The following is a 15,848-nucleotide window of genomic DNA, read 5'->3' as shown; positions in this document are numbered from 1 at the left end:
GTGGCACTTACACCTGGAATACTCAATAACTCTTGAGTAACTGGGCAGCCCTTCGGAATATATACAAAACAAGACCAAACAAACACTCCACTCTTCACAGTCTCATGCTTCCACAACCATGCTGAGGTTACAGGCTGGATGACCTGCACTGTTTGGAAAGATTAGACAGGCCAACGTTGAAATAAATGTATTAAAGTTGCATAACACACGTGTAGTTGATCTGGAGTGGTGGGATCTTGGCTGAGACGACGTTACAAATAAAAAGATAAATACACAAAAACGAATGTATAATTATATTCATATTGGTGTGTTTATTTCATATTTTAAAAAAAGACAAGGACTGTCGTGTTTTGGAGAGTCCCCGAGGATCCAAAGCTTGATTACAGGCCTCTGGACGCTGCTGAGCCGGTCTGAATACCAACAGTATGAAATATGACGCTGGCTTTGTCTTCTGGCCTCCTACATCACTTCCTGTCCTCCAGTGAGGCCTGGACTTCCTAATGAAGTCCACTTCCAGTAGGGAAAAGAATTCTAACTCTGCTAACCTGTTTCATAATCTGTTGCACAACACTTAATGCCACACACTCCAGCTGCATTCACACAGCGGAAAAAGGGCTGAGTTTCCTCTGTTGCCATTTAACTGCTGAAGCCTCGACAGCTGTAAACTTCACACAATAGTTTTAGTTTTTTAGCTCAGCCCACAGTCTCATATCCACTCATGAGCTTACAAGCAACAAAAGAAAACGCTGATAGGACATAGCGAGGGCAGAGTCAGGAAGATGATGGAGGAGGACCTAAACAAGGGGGCTGAGCAGTTACATGTTCCACTCTCAAGTCCTTGGTGAAAGGACAAAACATATTATATCAGGCTGCGCATAGCCACTGTCCCTCTCCAACACACTGCACGCACGACCAACAGCACCCTTCGGACTGAAGGCACTCAGCTCTGCAGGACCTCGGGGAGCTGCAGCAGCCAGGCTGAGCTCCACCGAGACCAAACGGCACGACAAGGGCGAGCAATCACCCAGCATGCACTGCTCCGGCGTGCTGTGAGTCACACGGTTCTGTCTCTGGCGTACCTGCCGTGACACTGTGAGCTGTAGGGATTGGTGGACAGGGGAGTGGGCAGGGCTGGCTGGGGTACTGCAGGTCTTTGTCCAGTGGAACGTAAAAATAGGAATTGGTTACCTTTTGGATCGGAGGCAGTCTCTTACTCTCCCTGTGGACTGCATCTAACGTCTCGATGTGCATCTGAACAATATCTGTGAGGGGACGGACAGAAGTGACGGATTTTGTCATTAGGTTTGGTTTCACACTCTGTGGTTCAAGGAGAGATCAGGGGGTGTGGTGCCTCCGTACCTGGTATCATGGTGTGGAGAGCCTTTAGGTGTTCGTTGGTCACGCCGCTCTCATTACACACTTTATCTACAAAGCGGTTGATGAAGCGCACAACAGAGTTGGCCACATCAGAGCTCTCGGCGTCCTCGAAGCCGCTCTCCGTGTCGTAGCTTTCCGCCATGCTGCCAGCGATACTACAAGACAAGAAAAACGGCTTTCATCATTTACAGTTCTAAATTCTAACTAAACACTACCAGCTTGAGAAAATTGCTACAGGACAAAACAAAACTGCATCTGAGCTGAGTCATAAGCTACACACATATTTGTATATTGTTCTGGGTCTGTGTTTTGTCTAAGTGAAGTACACCTCTTGGAATTTGTAGGTTTTCATGTCTACACACGTAACAACTTGTTTATGGATCCCTGATCATTTCATTAAATCACCAGACCTCCTCATCATATGTTCCGTCTTATCAGTATTACAAGCATTACTGTTGGGTATTTACAGTTAAGTCATCGCGCTTGGCTGTGACACAGTGACATTACTTCCTCCTTCTGCTTTATTCTAGAGAAATGTCAGCATCACATATTGTGTACGAAACGTCTAAGGTTTGTATTGGGTCATGCTCTTTCCCACCGAATATGTTAGATACTACACTATTAGATTCCTCTTTGGTCTAACATTTTGTGCAGCAACTTTTCAAATAAAATTGGAGTTTATCTGTTTTTTTTGGCACTGAACAGCTTCCCATCTTTTTCTATTTTGTGTTTGACTTTGACTTCATTTCTACTTTAAAAGAATAATAAATACCGGCTGAAATAATATTCACTTAACTGATTACAGACAGCAGATTATAGTTTACTTTAGATACATCACGATCCATTTTCTTATAGTTTCTATTATGAATTGTTGTTGTTTGTGCATAGGTATTCAATTTTGTTGATAGCTTTGCGGCCAGACTTATTTCATTGATTGATACTGCACAATTGTAATTTGTACTTTTTGTGGTTGTTAAGTTAATTAGGACCACGGGAAAACTAGCAGCCACTTTGTTAAAGTGTTAAAAGACTTTATTTTGACATTCCACTCTGACAGCTGTTGGTACCTGTTTGTGACGTAGCTGTTGCTGACACTCTCCACGTCTCCGAGGCCGGAGCTCCTCAGTAGGCGGTTCTTGCTGGTGTCCAGTGGCAGCAGCAGGTAACTCATCCTGTTGGCGTAGTGGATGGCCTGGCTGAACACTGTGCTCTCCTCCTTCTGCACACGCTCCGCCTGCATTTCCTTGCTGAGCGTGGGCCACAGCCGGTTCTGCTCTGATGCCAGATCCAAGGCGCTGATTTCCCTCCCACTGCCTGACCCGTCCTGCTGCTCCTGACAAGACATCAAAGGTGGTTCATTAATGATTAATCATCTCCAGATAAAAATGACACTCTGCTCAGCAGGTTGGGAAATTGACTCATTAGCCTACCACCTGTGGTGGACATTTCTTTCCTCCCAAAATTCACAGAGAACATTTTACAATGTACAGCATTATCAATCATCATTTCTTTTTTCACTCTGGTTTCATATCAAGTGCCAATTAGTTGCTCACAGTGTTGTTCTGCTGCCCTCCCTCCTCTGTCTCCAGATAGAGAGCTCTGATGTGGCTCTGGACATCGCTGTAGAACATGGACTCCCAGAACTGCATAGTGGTCCACACCATGTGTTCCTGTACGCAGCTGTAGGCAAACTGAGTGATGCCTGCGCCCAGTTTCTGTCAGACAAACATGGAAAGAGACTTTTGTGAGAAGACACTTTAAATTTCTGAGCATACAAGAAAACAACATGTTCTTGAATTGTAAAAACCTGCGGGACAAGTGGATTTTAAATGTAATTTAAATGTCATATAAAGCAGGTCTAGGGGCTATATAAATACTGTGAATGTATGAAAACGCTCAGTTAACATAGATATGTACGCAGCCTGTATGCAGAAACGGTGCCTTTAAAAGTAATATGAAAGAATTGTGGTACTCTGTAGCTGCCTTTAGCTAGTTAGCTCATTAGTGGAGCAGCCAAGGTGTGTTGGTGTTGTTTGCTCTACTAGCACAGGATGCTGGCAGGGAGCGGCACCATAACATAACACCAAAACTGTAAGTTTTCTTCAGTTGATCAGCTTTGGACTGAAATTTGTACATGCCGCACATTTAAATGAACCATGAGGACATTTATAAGGTTGTGTTTTAAAACAGTACAGTCCCCGCCTTCGGCCATGCCCCCAGCTTGGCACAGATGGAGCGAGTGCGGCCTGTGAGAACTGACCAATTAGGGCAAACAGGAGGTTTTGGAGGTATAGGACCTTTAAATTGGTTCTTATTAAGGCTTAACTTAGCCAAGGTGGAGTGACTCTGGTGATGCTGGTTATAAACTTACTCTGCAGAAGGCTGTGACCAGTGGAAGGAGCGCAGCTGCAATACCGTGTTCATCTATATGGGAGCAGTCCTGAACAAGAACAGATAAGCAATGAATGATATGACAACTGGAAACCATAAAAATGAACTGTATTCAAAAGATGTAATCCAGGGGATCATGCTTTAAACAGACCATATTTGTGAAGCTGTAACAAGCATGTTAGATCTTAAAAGTATTTCTACTTTAGCAACAACTAAGTTTGACTGAAATTGGCAGAAGTGATAAGTCAAAATAATTTTCAATATTTCTTTTTTAGCCATGCTAGCAGTGTGACGTAAAGGATGACAATGTTGGTTGGTCTACCACTGAAATATCTCAAAAGCTACCTGATGCATTGCCATTAAATTCCCATGTTAAATTTGATTAATAACTACTGTATATCTCGAGTTGTTTGGGCCATAATATTCATTATAGTGATATTGCTGTATTTGCAGGCTTACCTGTAGGGTGCAGTTCATCATTCGGACAATGTAGTCAAACTGCTGGTCGTCCAGCACCGCCCGGTTCTGCAGGACGTGCTGATTGAGCTCCTGGGTTAGACAAATCCGGGCTGCCCGACCCTTCAACGCCCTCAATACAGCTGGCATTAACTGGAGAGAGAGGATGAAAACAACAGCTGAGTCCCAAACATGATTGCTTCACAAACATTAGACCAACAACTAAAAATTACTACAAATAACACCTTTGAAAAAAAAAAAAAATAGGTCCAATGAAGAGGGATTATATTTCTGCTAGTTGGTTTTCAGTGTTGTGTGATAGAATTCACTAAACTCTCCTCCGTCAGTCTGCTCGTGCAGAAATCAATCATTCTTACCTTCTTGGCCTCCAGCATCTTGTTCTCAAAGATGTACGTGATGCAGTTCCTGACCACCTCCAGCCTGCGGGCGCTGTTAGCCATCACGTTGCCATTCCTGTCCACGGTGTCTCCTGTGGAGGTGGGGAGCAGTGATCAGACGCTCATTCATCACCGCAGCACCAAACTCAACCTCATTAAGCACATACTGTGAGACAGGCTGTCAGTTAAAGTTCACAAAAGAAGTTTGGGGCGCAAGTGGACTGGCTGAACTAGTCAAGTTTTTACACCTGTCCTTTTCTAGTACTGCTATACATAAATTGATCTCATTTTTAATTAATCGGTTCCAACCATTCTTAAGACCTGATATTTACCACATTACCAATTTACATAAACACAGTTTCAGCCCCTTAGTCCTCCCCTCAGCTCACCCAGTGGGGGCCCCGATGGCACCATGCTCTTGAGCTCCGCCTTGACTACAGGAGGTGCAGTCTTGAGCTTGGCGGCAGCGTGGTCGATGAAGAGCTGAACTGCGACGTCATCCAGCCCAGGGAAAGGCTTCTGATTATGTGCATTGTTCTGGCTGTTTTCTGACGGTCGCGTGACTTTGTGCATCGCCACAGCAGGGTAAGGATTCTCCTAGAGGAAGGGAAGAGTAAAGAGGGGACAAAAAGGAAAACTGGTGAGAGAAGGATAATAAGGAAGCAACTGAACAAAGAAAAAGCTATAAAAAAGAAATAAGGCATATACTAGGCCAAAAAAGTGAAGGTGCACAGAGTCTACCCAAAGAAAACTTGAGGAAGAAAGAGGACACAACAGGGCTGACAGGAAAAATAGCAGAATGCAGCTTGACTAACAGGTATCCTTGTCAATTTCATTAGAGAACGTACATTTTTGAAGAGCTGCTCCGCCAGCTCCTTGACATGGTTCATGACTTTCTGTGGACAGGCCTCCTCTTGTCGTATCCGCTCCACATGATTGGCCACCAGCTGTGGACACAGGACAAAGACACGCGCACCTTCAATTTCAGCATTGTCCTTTTGACTTTAACAATTACCCAGAGCTTACCGGGACAATTTAGCTTTCATGAACGTGTGTTGCAGAAATCAGCACATTGAAAAGAAAAGACAGCTTGACAAATGTTTAATGAGAAAGGGAAAGTACTGAAGGAAACACACAACGTCGTTTGGTGAGAAACTCATTGTAAATTCCACAGGGCCCCCTTTGAAATCTACTTGTTTGTTATTTTTGCAGATTGCACTGGATCCCATCTACACAAAACAAAAAATGAATAAATAAAGATATATTTATTTGCAGATAGTGTCACCAGCCCTTGGCAACAGAGTCAAAGTCAAATGTGGAAACCAGTCTGACTATGGTCTCTTTTCATAGGCCAACTCAGCCATTTCTGGTGAATTTAAGTTATGGGCCTCAATAGCTACAAGTCTAAAACCTTGAGAGGGTTCTAGGGGGTCCCAGCAGAAATAGGAATAATTCATTTTCATGACAGATTAAATGACTATTCTGGTTTCTACACATTTTCTGTCATAAAACAATTAAAAGCAAAATTCTTATCAGATTGGGGTTGTGGTCTAATCTGCATCAGTTTAGAAGCTTGATGTAAAACATTGAGGACCACTGTCCTATATAACAATACACACTATAGTTTACACTGTAATGAGCAGTAAATGGAGATTTTGGACACATGTCATTGTCATTTCGAGTCATTCTGTCACTTTTTCATTTACATCATGGGACTGGGGCAGAAATTCAGAATTTGGACAATAATGTGTGGGGCACAGTTCGGATTTGTAAACGAAAAAAAAATAAACACTATCACAAAACGTTTCGTGGTGCAGTGCGCTGACAGACTCACGTCATCAAACAGGTCAGTGGCTCTGTAAGGAGGCCCTCTCTCCGACACGAAGCCTGCAAACGCCATGCCATCCAACACCTTCATGAGGAAGTCGTCCTCTGTCAGCGCCCTCTGACCCAGGAAGGCAGCCTGTGGAAACACATGTTACACTAATCTGATCCTCTCTCCGCATATACAATGATGGCCGCTATCCTGGGGTGACTCGTTCTCTTGAGAACACACAGATGATTGGTCAGAGTTTTAATCATGGGCGGTATTGTTCACACACCTTGTGGAAGCGGATCACTGGCTCTGGGTGAATGCGGATGATGTGTAAACACCAGCGATAGCCCTGGAAGAGCCGAGCAAACAGCCACAGGAAGACTGCCCGGATCTCCTTATCCTGAAACACACACGGCAGTCAAGTTAGAGCCAACACACACACACACACACACACACACACACACACACACACACACACACACACACACACACACACACACACACACACACACACACAAAACTGAAGGACTAATGGAATGATGGAATGAGGAACTGAACTGGACACAGAGTCTGGAGAACTTGCAGATTTCATCTAGCTACATTTTTTTGCTTTTTAAAACTACTACATTATTGTAAGCCATGAGGCCTATCGGAGCAGCAGAGTATACAGGCTTTGGATTCAATCTGACCACTTTAGACATCATTTTTGGGTGAGGGAATGAGCAATTTGGCTGTACAAACAGCCTACTTTGGTGACTTCTTAGAGAGCAGTGATCTATTCAGCTCTCTATCAAAAAGCCTCTTGAGCTTAATGCTGCGCCCAGAATGTGTCATTGTGTTGATTTTACAGGCTACATTTAGGAAAAGTGCTGTACAAAGTAAAAAACAATTTTTTTATTTGGTTAATTCCTCACAAGAAAAACAGTCAAGACACTTAAACATTATTAAAAGCTCAACGTGATTTGGAGACTTCTCAGAACTCAGAGGTGGTTCTCTTACCTGGATTTTGAGTGCAGAGGGTTGTGTGGAGAGAGGAGGGAAGGCATGATCAGCGATTTCCAGCTCTGGATCCAAAACCTACAACAAACACGAAGCCGCCGTTAATCACTACGTTCCTACTACATACCTCCTACAGGCCTGTTCCTGCTGCATCGGTGGAATTCTGGGTAACTGAGTCAAGCCCTGAGACAAATCTTGACTACCAGTACGACAGTCACTCTTTGGCCAACAGTTCGTAAAAAAGTGAAAAACAATTGGAAATGATGCATTTGTTTTAGTGCAGCTTTAAGGAAAAAAAATTATTTAAAGTAAACTCTTTGTTTTACAGTGTGGAAACACAAGGAAGCAGCTGCAACAGTCAGTTTCCAGAGCCCAAATTACCATCAACACACACTTCCTTGGAAATAGCCCTCGGAATAAGGCCATTTCATGAAAGTTCATCCAGATAACTGTAAGGAGAGCATAGCAGCTAAGCCCCGCTTCACGTTGCTGCCCAACAATCTACACCATCATCGCTCCTGCAACCTTCACTCAAAGCTGCTTCTTTCTTTCTCGGGGAATATATCTGACAATTCAAATTAATGAACAGACCCTGTTACACAAACCACCTCATCAGTTTTCCAGCTCTGCACTTATCCGTCCTTGGGTCTTGTTTCAATGAAGGAGGTCAGTCCTGCCTATGTGAGCTGATCGGACCAGCTAATACACTTTGGGGTCTGCCTGGGTCGATAGTTCTCTTGACAAGGCCAGAACTGGCTTAACTGAAGCAAAAATCAGTGTCTGTACACACAGCTCGGCTGGCTGAGGACTCAGGCCCATAACCCAGTGAACTTCTCTTTGGCTGTTTGGTAGCAAAGACCATGATACACAACAGTCTCCAGGTTATAAGCCATACAGCACACAGAGCAACCAGTGACAAAAACATGGGGGATGACACCATAAAAACACTTTCATTTTTATCGCTCAGTTTATTTTGAGCCTTGTCATCTCAGGCATTTCGCAGCCGCCCAGTCAGTGGGTCTAGGGTCAGCATATTGCTCGGGGACACTTTGACACACAGATGTTGGCAGGGACAGGATTCATTCAGTGGTATTCTGTAAGACAAGGTTCAATCTGACCACTGTCATCCGTCTTAACATGAAGCATTTACAAACACCACAAAACAACAACTTTCTTATCAGATCCTTGGAACAAAATTACATCCAATGGGTCTGTGGTTGATGTCCTTGCACTAACTCACCTTGATTCACACTTTTAATTAGCTTCTTTTTGGTTGCAAGAAACAAAGGACATCAGCATGGATAAAACTAAAGATAATAAAACAATTAAATCAATATAATCAGGATAAAAGAAGCACATCACAAGGGTGTGCAGTAAATGTTACGACTTCATCTTGTGTGTCTGTGTGTTAGATAAGAGGGCAGAGCGAGTGACTGCAGGAAGGCAGAGGTAGAGACAGCAACAATGACTCATACAATAAAGCAGATTGCCGTCTGAAGGATTCTCGTAACATAAACTATTGATCCAGCATAACAGAAGATGATGGCAGATGGTAAAATGAATTATGACTAAGGTGTTGTTTGGGTTTGAAGAATTACATTTTTAAACGTAACCACGCTGAATCTTTCATTGGCTTCCTGTGGATGGAGCGATAAAGCTGAGGAGAACAACTGAAGCCTTTTCAAATGTATCCACAAGTTGGAATTCTTTTCTTTTTCATTTGCTTTTTCTTTTTGCCAGGAAGAGCAAACTAAACTGTGAAAGTATCCAACTTGCTCAACTCTCTCTTTTCATTCTAATAAATATAAGAATAAACAACACTGTTAAATGCTTCAATCATATAAACACAAGCAAAGTAGCTGCCACAAACCTACCTCGATCTGTAAAGGCTAACTGCCACAGTATTTATTGTTCACTGCTGTTGGTGTGTGCTTTGTGCAAACTGGGTTAGCCGCTGAACAAGGCTGTTATTGCCACAGCAGCTCAGTTCTTTGGCTCACTGGCTGCATGCTTTGTGCTACTGAGTTAGCTGCTGAACGACAGGCTCAACGGCTGAGTACTGTGAGCGCAGCACATCGCTGTCATCACTAACTGAATCCAAGTACCTCATATCTCACTCACATGCAAGAAAACATCTAACATTATCATGTCCTTGTTAGTGCTCACTGCTGTCAGGCTGTTATGTTAGTGTTGGGAAAATGTGGCTGCGCTCTCTTTGCCATTCTTGTGCCATTAGCTGGCTAATAGCTTATGCAATACATCCGCCTAGACCTGTGGAAGACTCACTTTATGTGCAATGAGTGCACAGCCATTGGGCAGAGTGCAGGCAGGCACGCACATACATAAACAGTTTGGATGGGCATTGCAAGAAAAAAAAGAAGAAGTTATTCAACAGTCATCGGGAACTATTCAGCTATTATTTAAAGATCGACCCCTGTTTCTTAAAGATTGTGCGACACACATTTTACAGAGCCTGGTTACAAAATAGGCGAAAACAATATTGCATTATTCCCAGATGTTGGGAAAAACAAGGGAAAAACAATATAAAACATATCTAAGGATTGTCTTCTTTTGTCGGAAAAAAAGCTTCTAGAATCACTGACCAACCCTTATTTTAATGAGCCGTAATACAATCTAAAAAAAAACAACAACATCATAATTCCATGATTGTTTAGATGCTGTAAATGATTTGTGTCCAGGCAGTAACTGTGACATAAAATAAAATGTGCAGCTCTTGTCTGCAGATCATGCACAATACGATCCAACTGCAAAGTTTATTGTATCTATTTTACTTGACGTCTCCAGAGGGAGACTGTATCTTCAGCTTCTATTTTGATAACACATTTCTTATATTACAAATATTTCGAATACAGTGAGAGTCCGTGGGAAGAGCTTGATTGATTCCCAAAATTTCGCCTCCTCACAGCATCCAAATACAAACTTGGCATATCTGCGTTGAGAAACATCAGCTCCAGCCTCTACCAAATAAACACATCCTGCCCTCGGGCTCAGTGACATCACATCTTCAAAAACTCTGTGCAGCAAGTAGAGGGAAAATCATCCTATGGTTTATGGCAAGACTATGAATATTTTACTAGAAACTCATCAGAGACAATAATCTAATAAAGTTTATCACTATGTCTCATACGTGACTGCAGTCACAACAGTAAACAGACCATCCAGGATGACTTGGCATCATTGCACACATCAGAATTTTCCCACCACTGACTCGCTGCAATCAAGCGAACTGGATGAATCCACGTCATAGAGATGGATTAACAATGTTTGTCATTAAATCTTAATTTTAAGATTCAAAATACGTTGCTCTTTATCAGGCTTGTGAAAAGGCTTATGTGTCACTTCACAAGCCTGATGAAGAGCAAGAGCAGTGGAAGATGTACTCAGATATTTCCCAATTCATCCATGTGAAAATACTGCATTCAAAATCCCACTTTTCTTTCTAAAATCCTGAATGTACTTTGAATGTAATTTTAAGTAAAAGTACTGGTTCTACAGAAAAATGCTCTTGACTGCCATATTATTATATATTACATAATATAAAATTCTGATGTTGTAGCTTGAGATTCCAAAGGGTTACAACCTGCAACAAACCTAAATATTTGGGAGATTTCTCTAATCCTTGCTTTATAAAGAATTACAGAATCATTTGATCTCTTTGGGTCACAAAAAATTCTTGAAATGAAACCATGTGACTAGTTTCAAATGGGGAAATGTCTATTTGGTGGTGGCTGCAAAGAACAATAGACATCCGAAAGATGAAGAGGGACCCAAACTAAGCACTGCTTACCTATAATGGCTCACAAGCCAAAACATCTAGGAACCACTGATTTATCCATAACAATGTCATGTATTTTATTAACTTTTATTAACTACAGCTGCATGGCTGTAGACTACTGGTCTTGTTTTTTGGTTGCAAGTGTAATAAGTCCAAATGACATCCAATGTTATTCAACACAGTAAAACATTATAACCTGAAGGAGTTACAGGGAATAAATACTCTTTATGAGCTCTGTATAATCAGTAAGATAAACACTTGGGTGGTTTAAACACTGCTTTCAGTAGTAGTTTATGACTCTGCAGCACGTGAGCTGTCAGATCAGACAGACTCAGAGTCAAAATGTGATTTATTTGATCATTGAAACTGAGCATGGGACAGGCATGTATCTGAGACATTAAATCAAACATGACAAAGTTCCAGACAAGGCTGGAGAAACATATTCTGGTAAACCACAATTCCCCCTTACACTTCCCACGTGCCAGCAATCAAAACAAAGTTCCTGCAACAGTTTCATAGTGATTCACATTCCTGAAAGGTTCAATAAAATGATTACTGGGAAGCAGGAAAAAAAATTGCCTCATTCTGCAAATGTCAGTAAGAGAATAAGGAAACTGGGAAAGCATTTGTTTACACACCTAAAGAGATAGAAATCATTTCTCAGAAGGAGCTGGCTCTGGAGTCCTGGAAGAGGCTCACGTGCTTAATGCGAGAGGGCATTATTTGAAGTGCTTGATATGAACACAATAGTGGAGTGCTGGAATAGCACCTGACAGGACATGCATTACTATGTGTGTGAGGGTGATATGGTTCTAATTGCATAAGAGTTGGCAGCATCACGACACCAAGCTCCAACTAAAATAAAACTAAACTCCAAAAAACACAACCAACTTAACTGAAACTTAACTAAATTACAATAAAAAGGTAAAATACAACAAAAACATTTCTAAACCAACGTTCGCTACTGTTGCTCTCTGTTAGCGGAGTGGAGAGAGGCACTGAGATGAGGCACTCGAGAACGGACACAAAGTCACATCCTATGGACTGTCGAGGAAAAACTAACACGAGTCCTTCACAAAGAAATCCACAGTCCCACAACATTAAACAACTTTGACAAACAGTCCACAGGCTTGTATGGACAACCGAGAGAGACAGGGGAGGTCTCGTTTTTCACTAGACATTACAATCCGCTCACATCAGATAAAGTGATGAATATATGAAAATTGCAATAAATTATTAGAGGGACTCAAGTTTTTTTTGTATTTTATATCTGCTACGCTGCACTCAACTTCTCTTGGTGTGTGTTAAAAATTATCAGTGTGAGTTGTAACAAAAGTAAAACCACCATTTAAATAGAAAAAAAAGAAAATTACTTCACCAGAATAAAAACGAAACTTCAGGAGTCATCCAAAGTAACAGGAGCTAAACGAACCTTAAAGAGCTTCCTGGCATCTTAGCCCATAAAGCACCAGTGGGGAATTTATTGCTTGGTAGAAACCACCCACTAGATGTTAATGAGATTCCCTAGCCCTCAGTAGTGGTGTGTAATAGGGTGTGTTCAGGGTTTGGGCTGCAGCTCTTACCATGGACAGAGCAGTCTGGGTCTGCTGAAGGATCGGTTCAGGCAGGAGGGAGATGTGGACGCACTCAGGGATGGTCACCGTGCCTCCATCCAGGTCGGCGATGATCACGTCCAACTGAAAAATCACATAAAACACGCTTTTCATGTCTGCCTCTGGTTGATAAAAGTACAGCAGTACCAGACACGAGCAGACAACAGAAGAGACAGACAGTCGTCTCCATCAACAGCTGCTCATTACAGGAAGCGCAATATCAAACAATAGAACACACATTCACATTTCACTGCAGACAGCAGGAGAGGCTGCCCAAACGATAACCTCTGACCTCTGACCCTGACCACTACTCTCACACTGATAATGGCCGTATGACTACTGTACCAAATACAGTGCCCCGTTGTGATGCCACACAATGGCTCCATCAGGGCGGTGCATGCAGCAGCATACGGTCAGACATGTCCGACGGGAGCGTTTATTACACTCTCATCAGGCTTTAATATGACAGCAGCTAATTATTTCCTTCGATCATGATGCTATGCTGTAATTATTGTCATTTATATTGGAACAATTCTTGGCGAGGTTTGTGAAGACTATTGTATTAGAACCTACACAGGTATGCAGGTAGTAAGTAACCAGCTGGCAGTTTATTAAAAGATAGATGAACCGTTGCTTATTGGGTCAGCGAGAGTTTACATTAAACATTTTCATAATCAAAATTCCATGTGCGAGTAGCTGAGGGGTTTGTCAGTATACAGTAGGGGTTTACCCTCTGGTCCTTTTTGGGAGCAGGTTTATTAAACTAAGAAACACCACTTTTAACTTTTAACACTAAGGTTGCTTTTCTTATATCACGTTTCTCTCCCACAGCTGGAAACTGGCAGCAGGTGTTCCTGCTAAGTCTCATCTTCCACACGGTGCATGCTGGGTTTTTTAATGATACTGGCTTGTTTGTTTATCGTTGATGGAGTGGGCTGTGTCTAGTAGGCATTTTGTCCTCCAGCTGGTTGTGTGGTGCCAATGTTTTCTGCTGCTTCAGACTGCATCCTCTGTTGTTTTCTGTTCAAAAGCTTTTTTATTTCCTCTTTCAGAAGGCACTGCCAACACACTCCCATAAAACAACTACGGTGGCTAGTGAGGGACAAGGTGGGCCTTGGTCAGGAAATTTCAAGATCTAACATTCTTTAGATAGATTCTAAATTCTTTGTATAGAGGACTGATACTGTTAACTACGGTCATTGGATAGGTCATTACTTTTACACTTTGTTTACATATACAAACTTTAAAGTCACATTTTTTCATTTCTGTCTTAAAACAATATTTATAGGCTCATACGTACACTTTCACTAATTACTGGATGCCCTTCCTGTCCATACTTTGAGTGAAAAAAAACACCCTTGCTACCTTGTTTTTAATGTATATGCTCGGTGCATCAATTTGCATCTTTGCAGAGGACAAGGAGTTTGCTGCAAACTCCCTGTCCTCTGCAAAAATGCACTCCAAATCTCCCTGATATAACTTTAATGGGGTACCATGACTGGACAAAAAAAAGAGGATAACCTCAAGCTTCAGGCTCATGAGAGACAACAAACTCCCTGCGTCATTTTAGATTTATATGTAAATATTCAATTGTCCCTGGCATCTTTTGTATATACAGTAGCATCATTCTGTTGTATTGTAGTGACCAGAACTCACCAATTCTTGTGTCTCCGATCGAAAGAATGAATTGACACCAATGATGAAGGGTGTGGGGGTGCTGAGGACCTCTAATAGTTTCCCTGGCAGGATGGGAACGAAGGTGAAGCTGAAAGGGACAAAAACAGGAAGAGATTTAATGCATCTGCTGTTGGAACTAAACCCATAACTCACTTTGCTTTATCCATTCAATATCAGTCAAAAGTGACCTGTCAAAAAAGTGAATACCCAGAGAAAGATCTAAAATGACAGCATGGAGAGACTGAGGGGAGGAGTCACACCTGTATTTGAGGGGGAACATGATGGCCAGCAACCCTCGGCAGGCATCCGTTAGTCTCTGGTAGCTGCTGGACAGGAACAGGATCTTATGTTCCGTCAGGGCGGCACAGAACAGATACAACACGTTCACTATACCTGAGGGAGAACAGAGCACAGACGAGCCATCACACAGAGTCCAAGTCAGGGACTAAATTCATAACCATATGTTCTACCACAAGAAGATTATATTAGTTATCAGTTCAACCAATGATCTAAAAAAAAATCTGCTGTGACCGAACACTGAAACAAGACATTTGGAGGTTTTGCTACAGGTTTCAGTTCCTCTATTAATGACAGGGAAAGTATCAGGCTTTCTATGCACTTCTGAAAACTCTTTAAGATAATAATTTTTTTTCCAACAATTTCAAGATTGTTTTCAAGTATCAGAGGCTGGTAAAGGAACTAAAGTATAGCACTGGATTATCACACAATAACACATATGGCACAGTTATATCATGTTAAAATCTGATGTATCTTATACAGGGATGAAATGTAAAGTACATTTACTCCAATGAGTACTATACTTTTAAGTACAATTTTGAGGTATATGTACTTGGAGTATTTCCATTTTCTGCTACTTTATATCGCCTCTACCAAATACTTGAGGCAAACACTGTATTTTTACTCCACTACATTCACCTGATAACTTGAGTTACTAGTTAGACTGCAAACTGCATGCTGCACCACAGCCAAAGTAGCATGCTTTGAAATTATTTTTTCTATTCTGATATGCTGAATATCAGATCTAATAATCAGTATATACATTATGTAAATGTATGTATAATTTACTTTGACTTGTATGTTTGATACATTTTATATCAGATACTTATGGTCATTTACTCAAGTACTATTCATATGGGGGACTTTTACCAAAGTGATATTTTACACGATATCTTTACTTTAACTCAAGTGTGACTTACAAAACTGATCTTAAGTGTAAAGATCTTAGGCTATAGATTATAATTGACTAACTTTGACTGTTTCATTGTGCTTATCAACATTAAGCAACCATGAGTTAAAATCACAAA

The 15,848-nt window shown here is 41.7% G+C and overlaps 1 protein-coding gene across 7 annotated transcripts in view; it reads right to left on the bottom strand.

Moving 5' to 3' along the window:
* The window catches only part of sbf1 (SET binding factor 1), a 66,947-nt gene that overhangs the window by 14,850 nt on the left and 36,249 nt on the right, over positions 1–15,848 (bottom strand). For 5 of the 7 annotated variants that reach the window (XM_030440126.1, XM_030440128.1, XM_030440130.1 and 2 more), the window contains 15 exons: positions 14,784–14,916; positions 14,503–14,611; positions 12,817–12,930; positions 7,438–7,515; positions 6,725–6,838; positions 6,457–6,585; positions 5,471–5,569; positions 5,012–5,219; positions 4,602–4,714; positions 4,228–4,377; positions 3,749–3,817; positions 2,931–3,092; positions 2,445–2,710; positions 1,360–1,532; positions 1,189–1,262 (listed from right to left, as the gene is read on the bottom strand). In XM_030440126.1, the coding sequence (XP_030295986.1) occupies positions 1,189–1,262; positions 1,360–1,532; positions 2,445–2,710; positions 2,931–3,092; positions 3,749–3,817; positions 4,228–4,377; positions 4,602–4,714; positions 5,012–5,219; positions 5,471–5,569; positions 6,457–6,585; positions 6,725–6,838; positions 7,438–7,515; positions 12,817–12,930; positions 14,503–14,611; positions 14,784–14,916 (1,991 nt within the window). The remainder of the gene's footprint in view (positions 1–1,188; positions 1,263–1,359; positions 1,533–2,444; positions 2,711–2,930; positions 3,093–3,748; positions 3,818–4,227; positions 4,378–4,601; positions 4,715–5,011; positions 5,220–5,470; positions 5,570–6,456; positions 6,586–6,724; positions 6,839–7,437; positions 7,516–12,816; positions 12,931–14,502; positions 14,612–14,783; positions 14,917–15,848) is intronic. The other 2 variants (XM_030440127.1, XM_030440132.1) reach the window with 1 other exon arrangement.

This window comes from Sparus aurata, chromosome 14, assembly GCF_900880675.1.
Source record: "Sparus aurata chromosome 14, fSpaAur1.1, whole genome shotgun sequence".
Taxonomy (NCBI): Eukaryota; Metazoa; Chordata; class Actinopteri; order Spariformes; family Sparidae; genus Sparus; species Sparus aurata.
The sequence above is the reverse complement of the archived record's forward strand: the minus strand, read 5'-3'. Positions and strand labels throughout refer to the sequence as shown.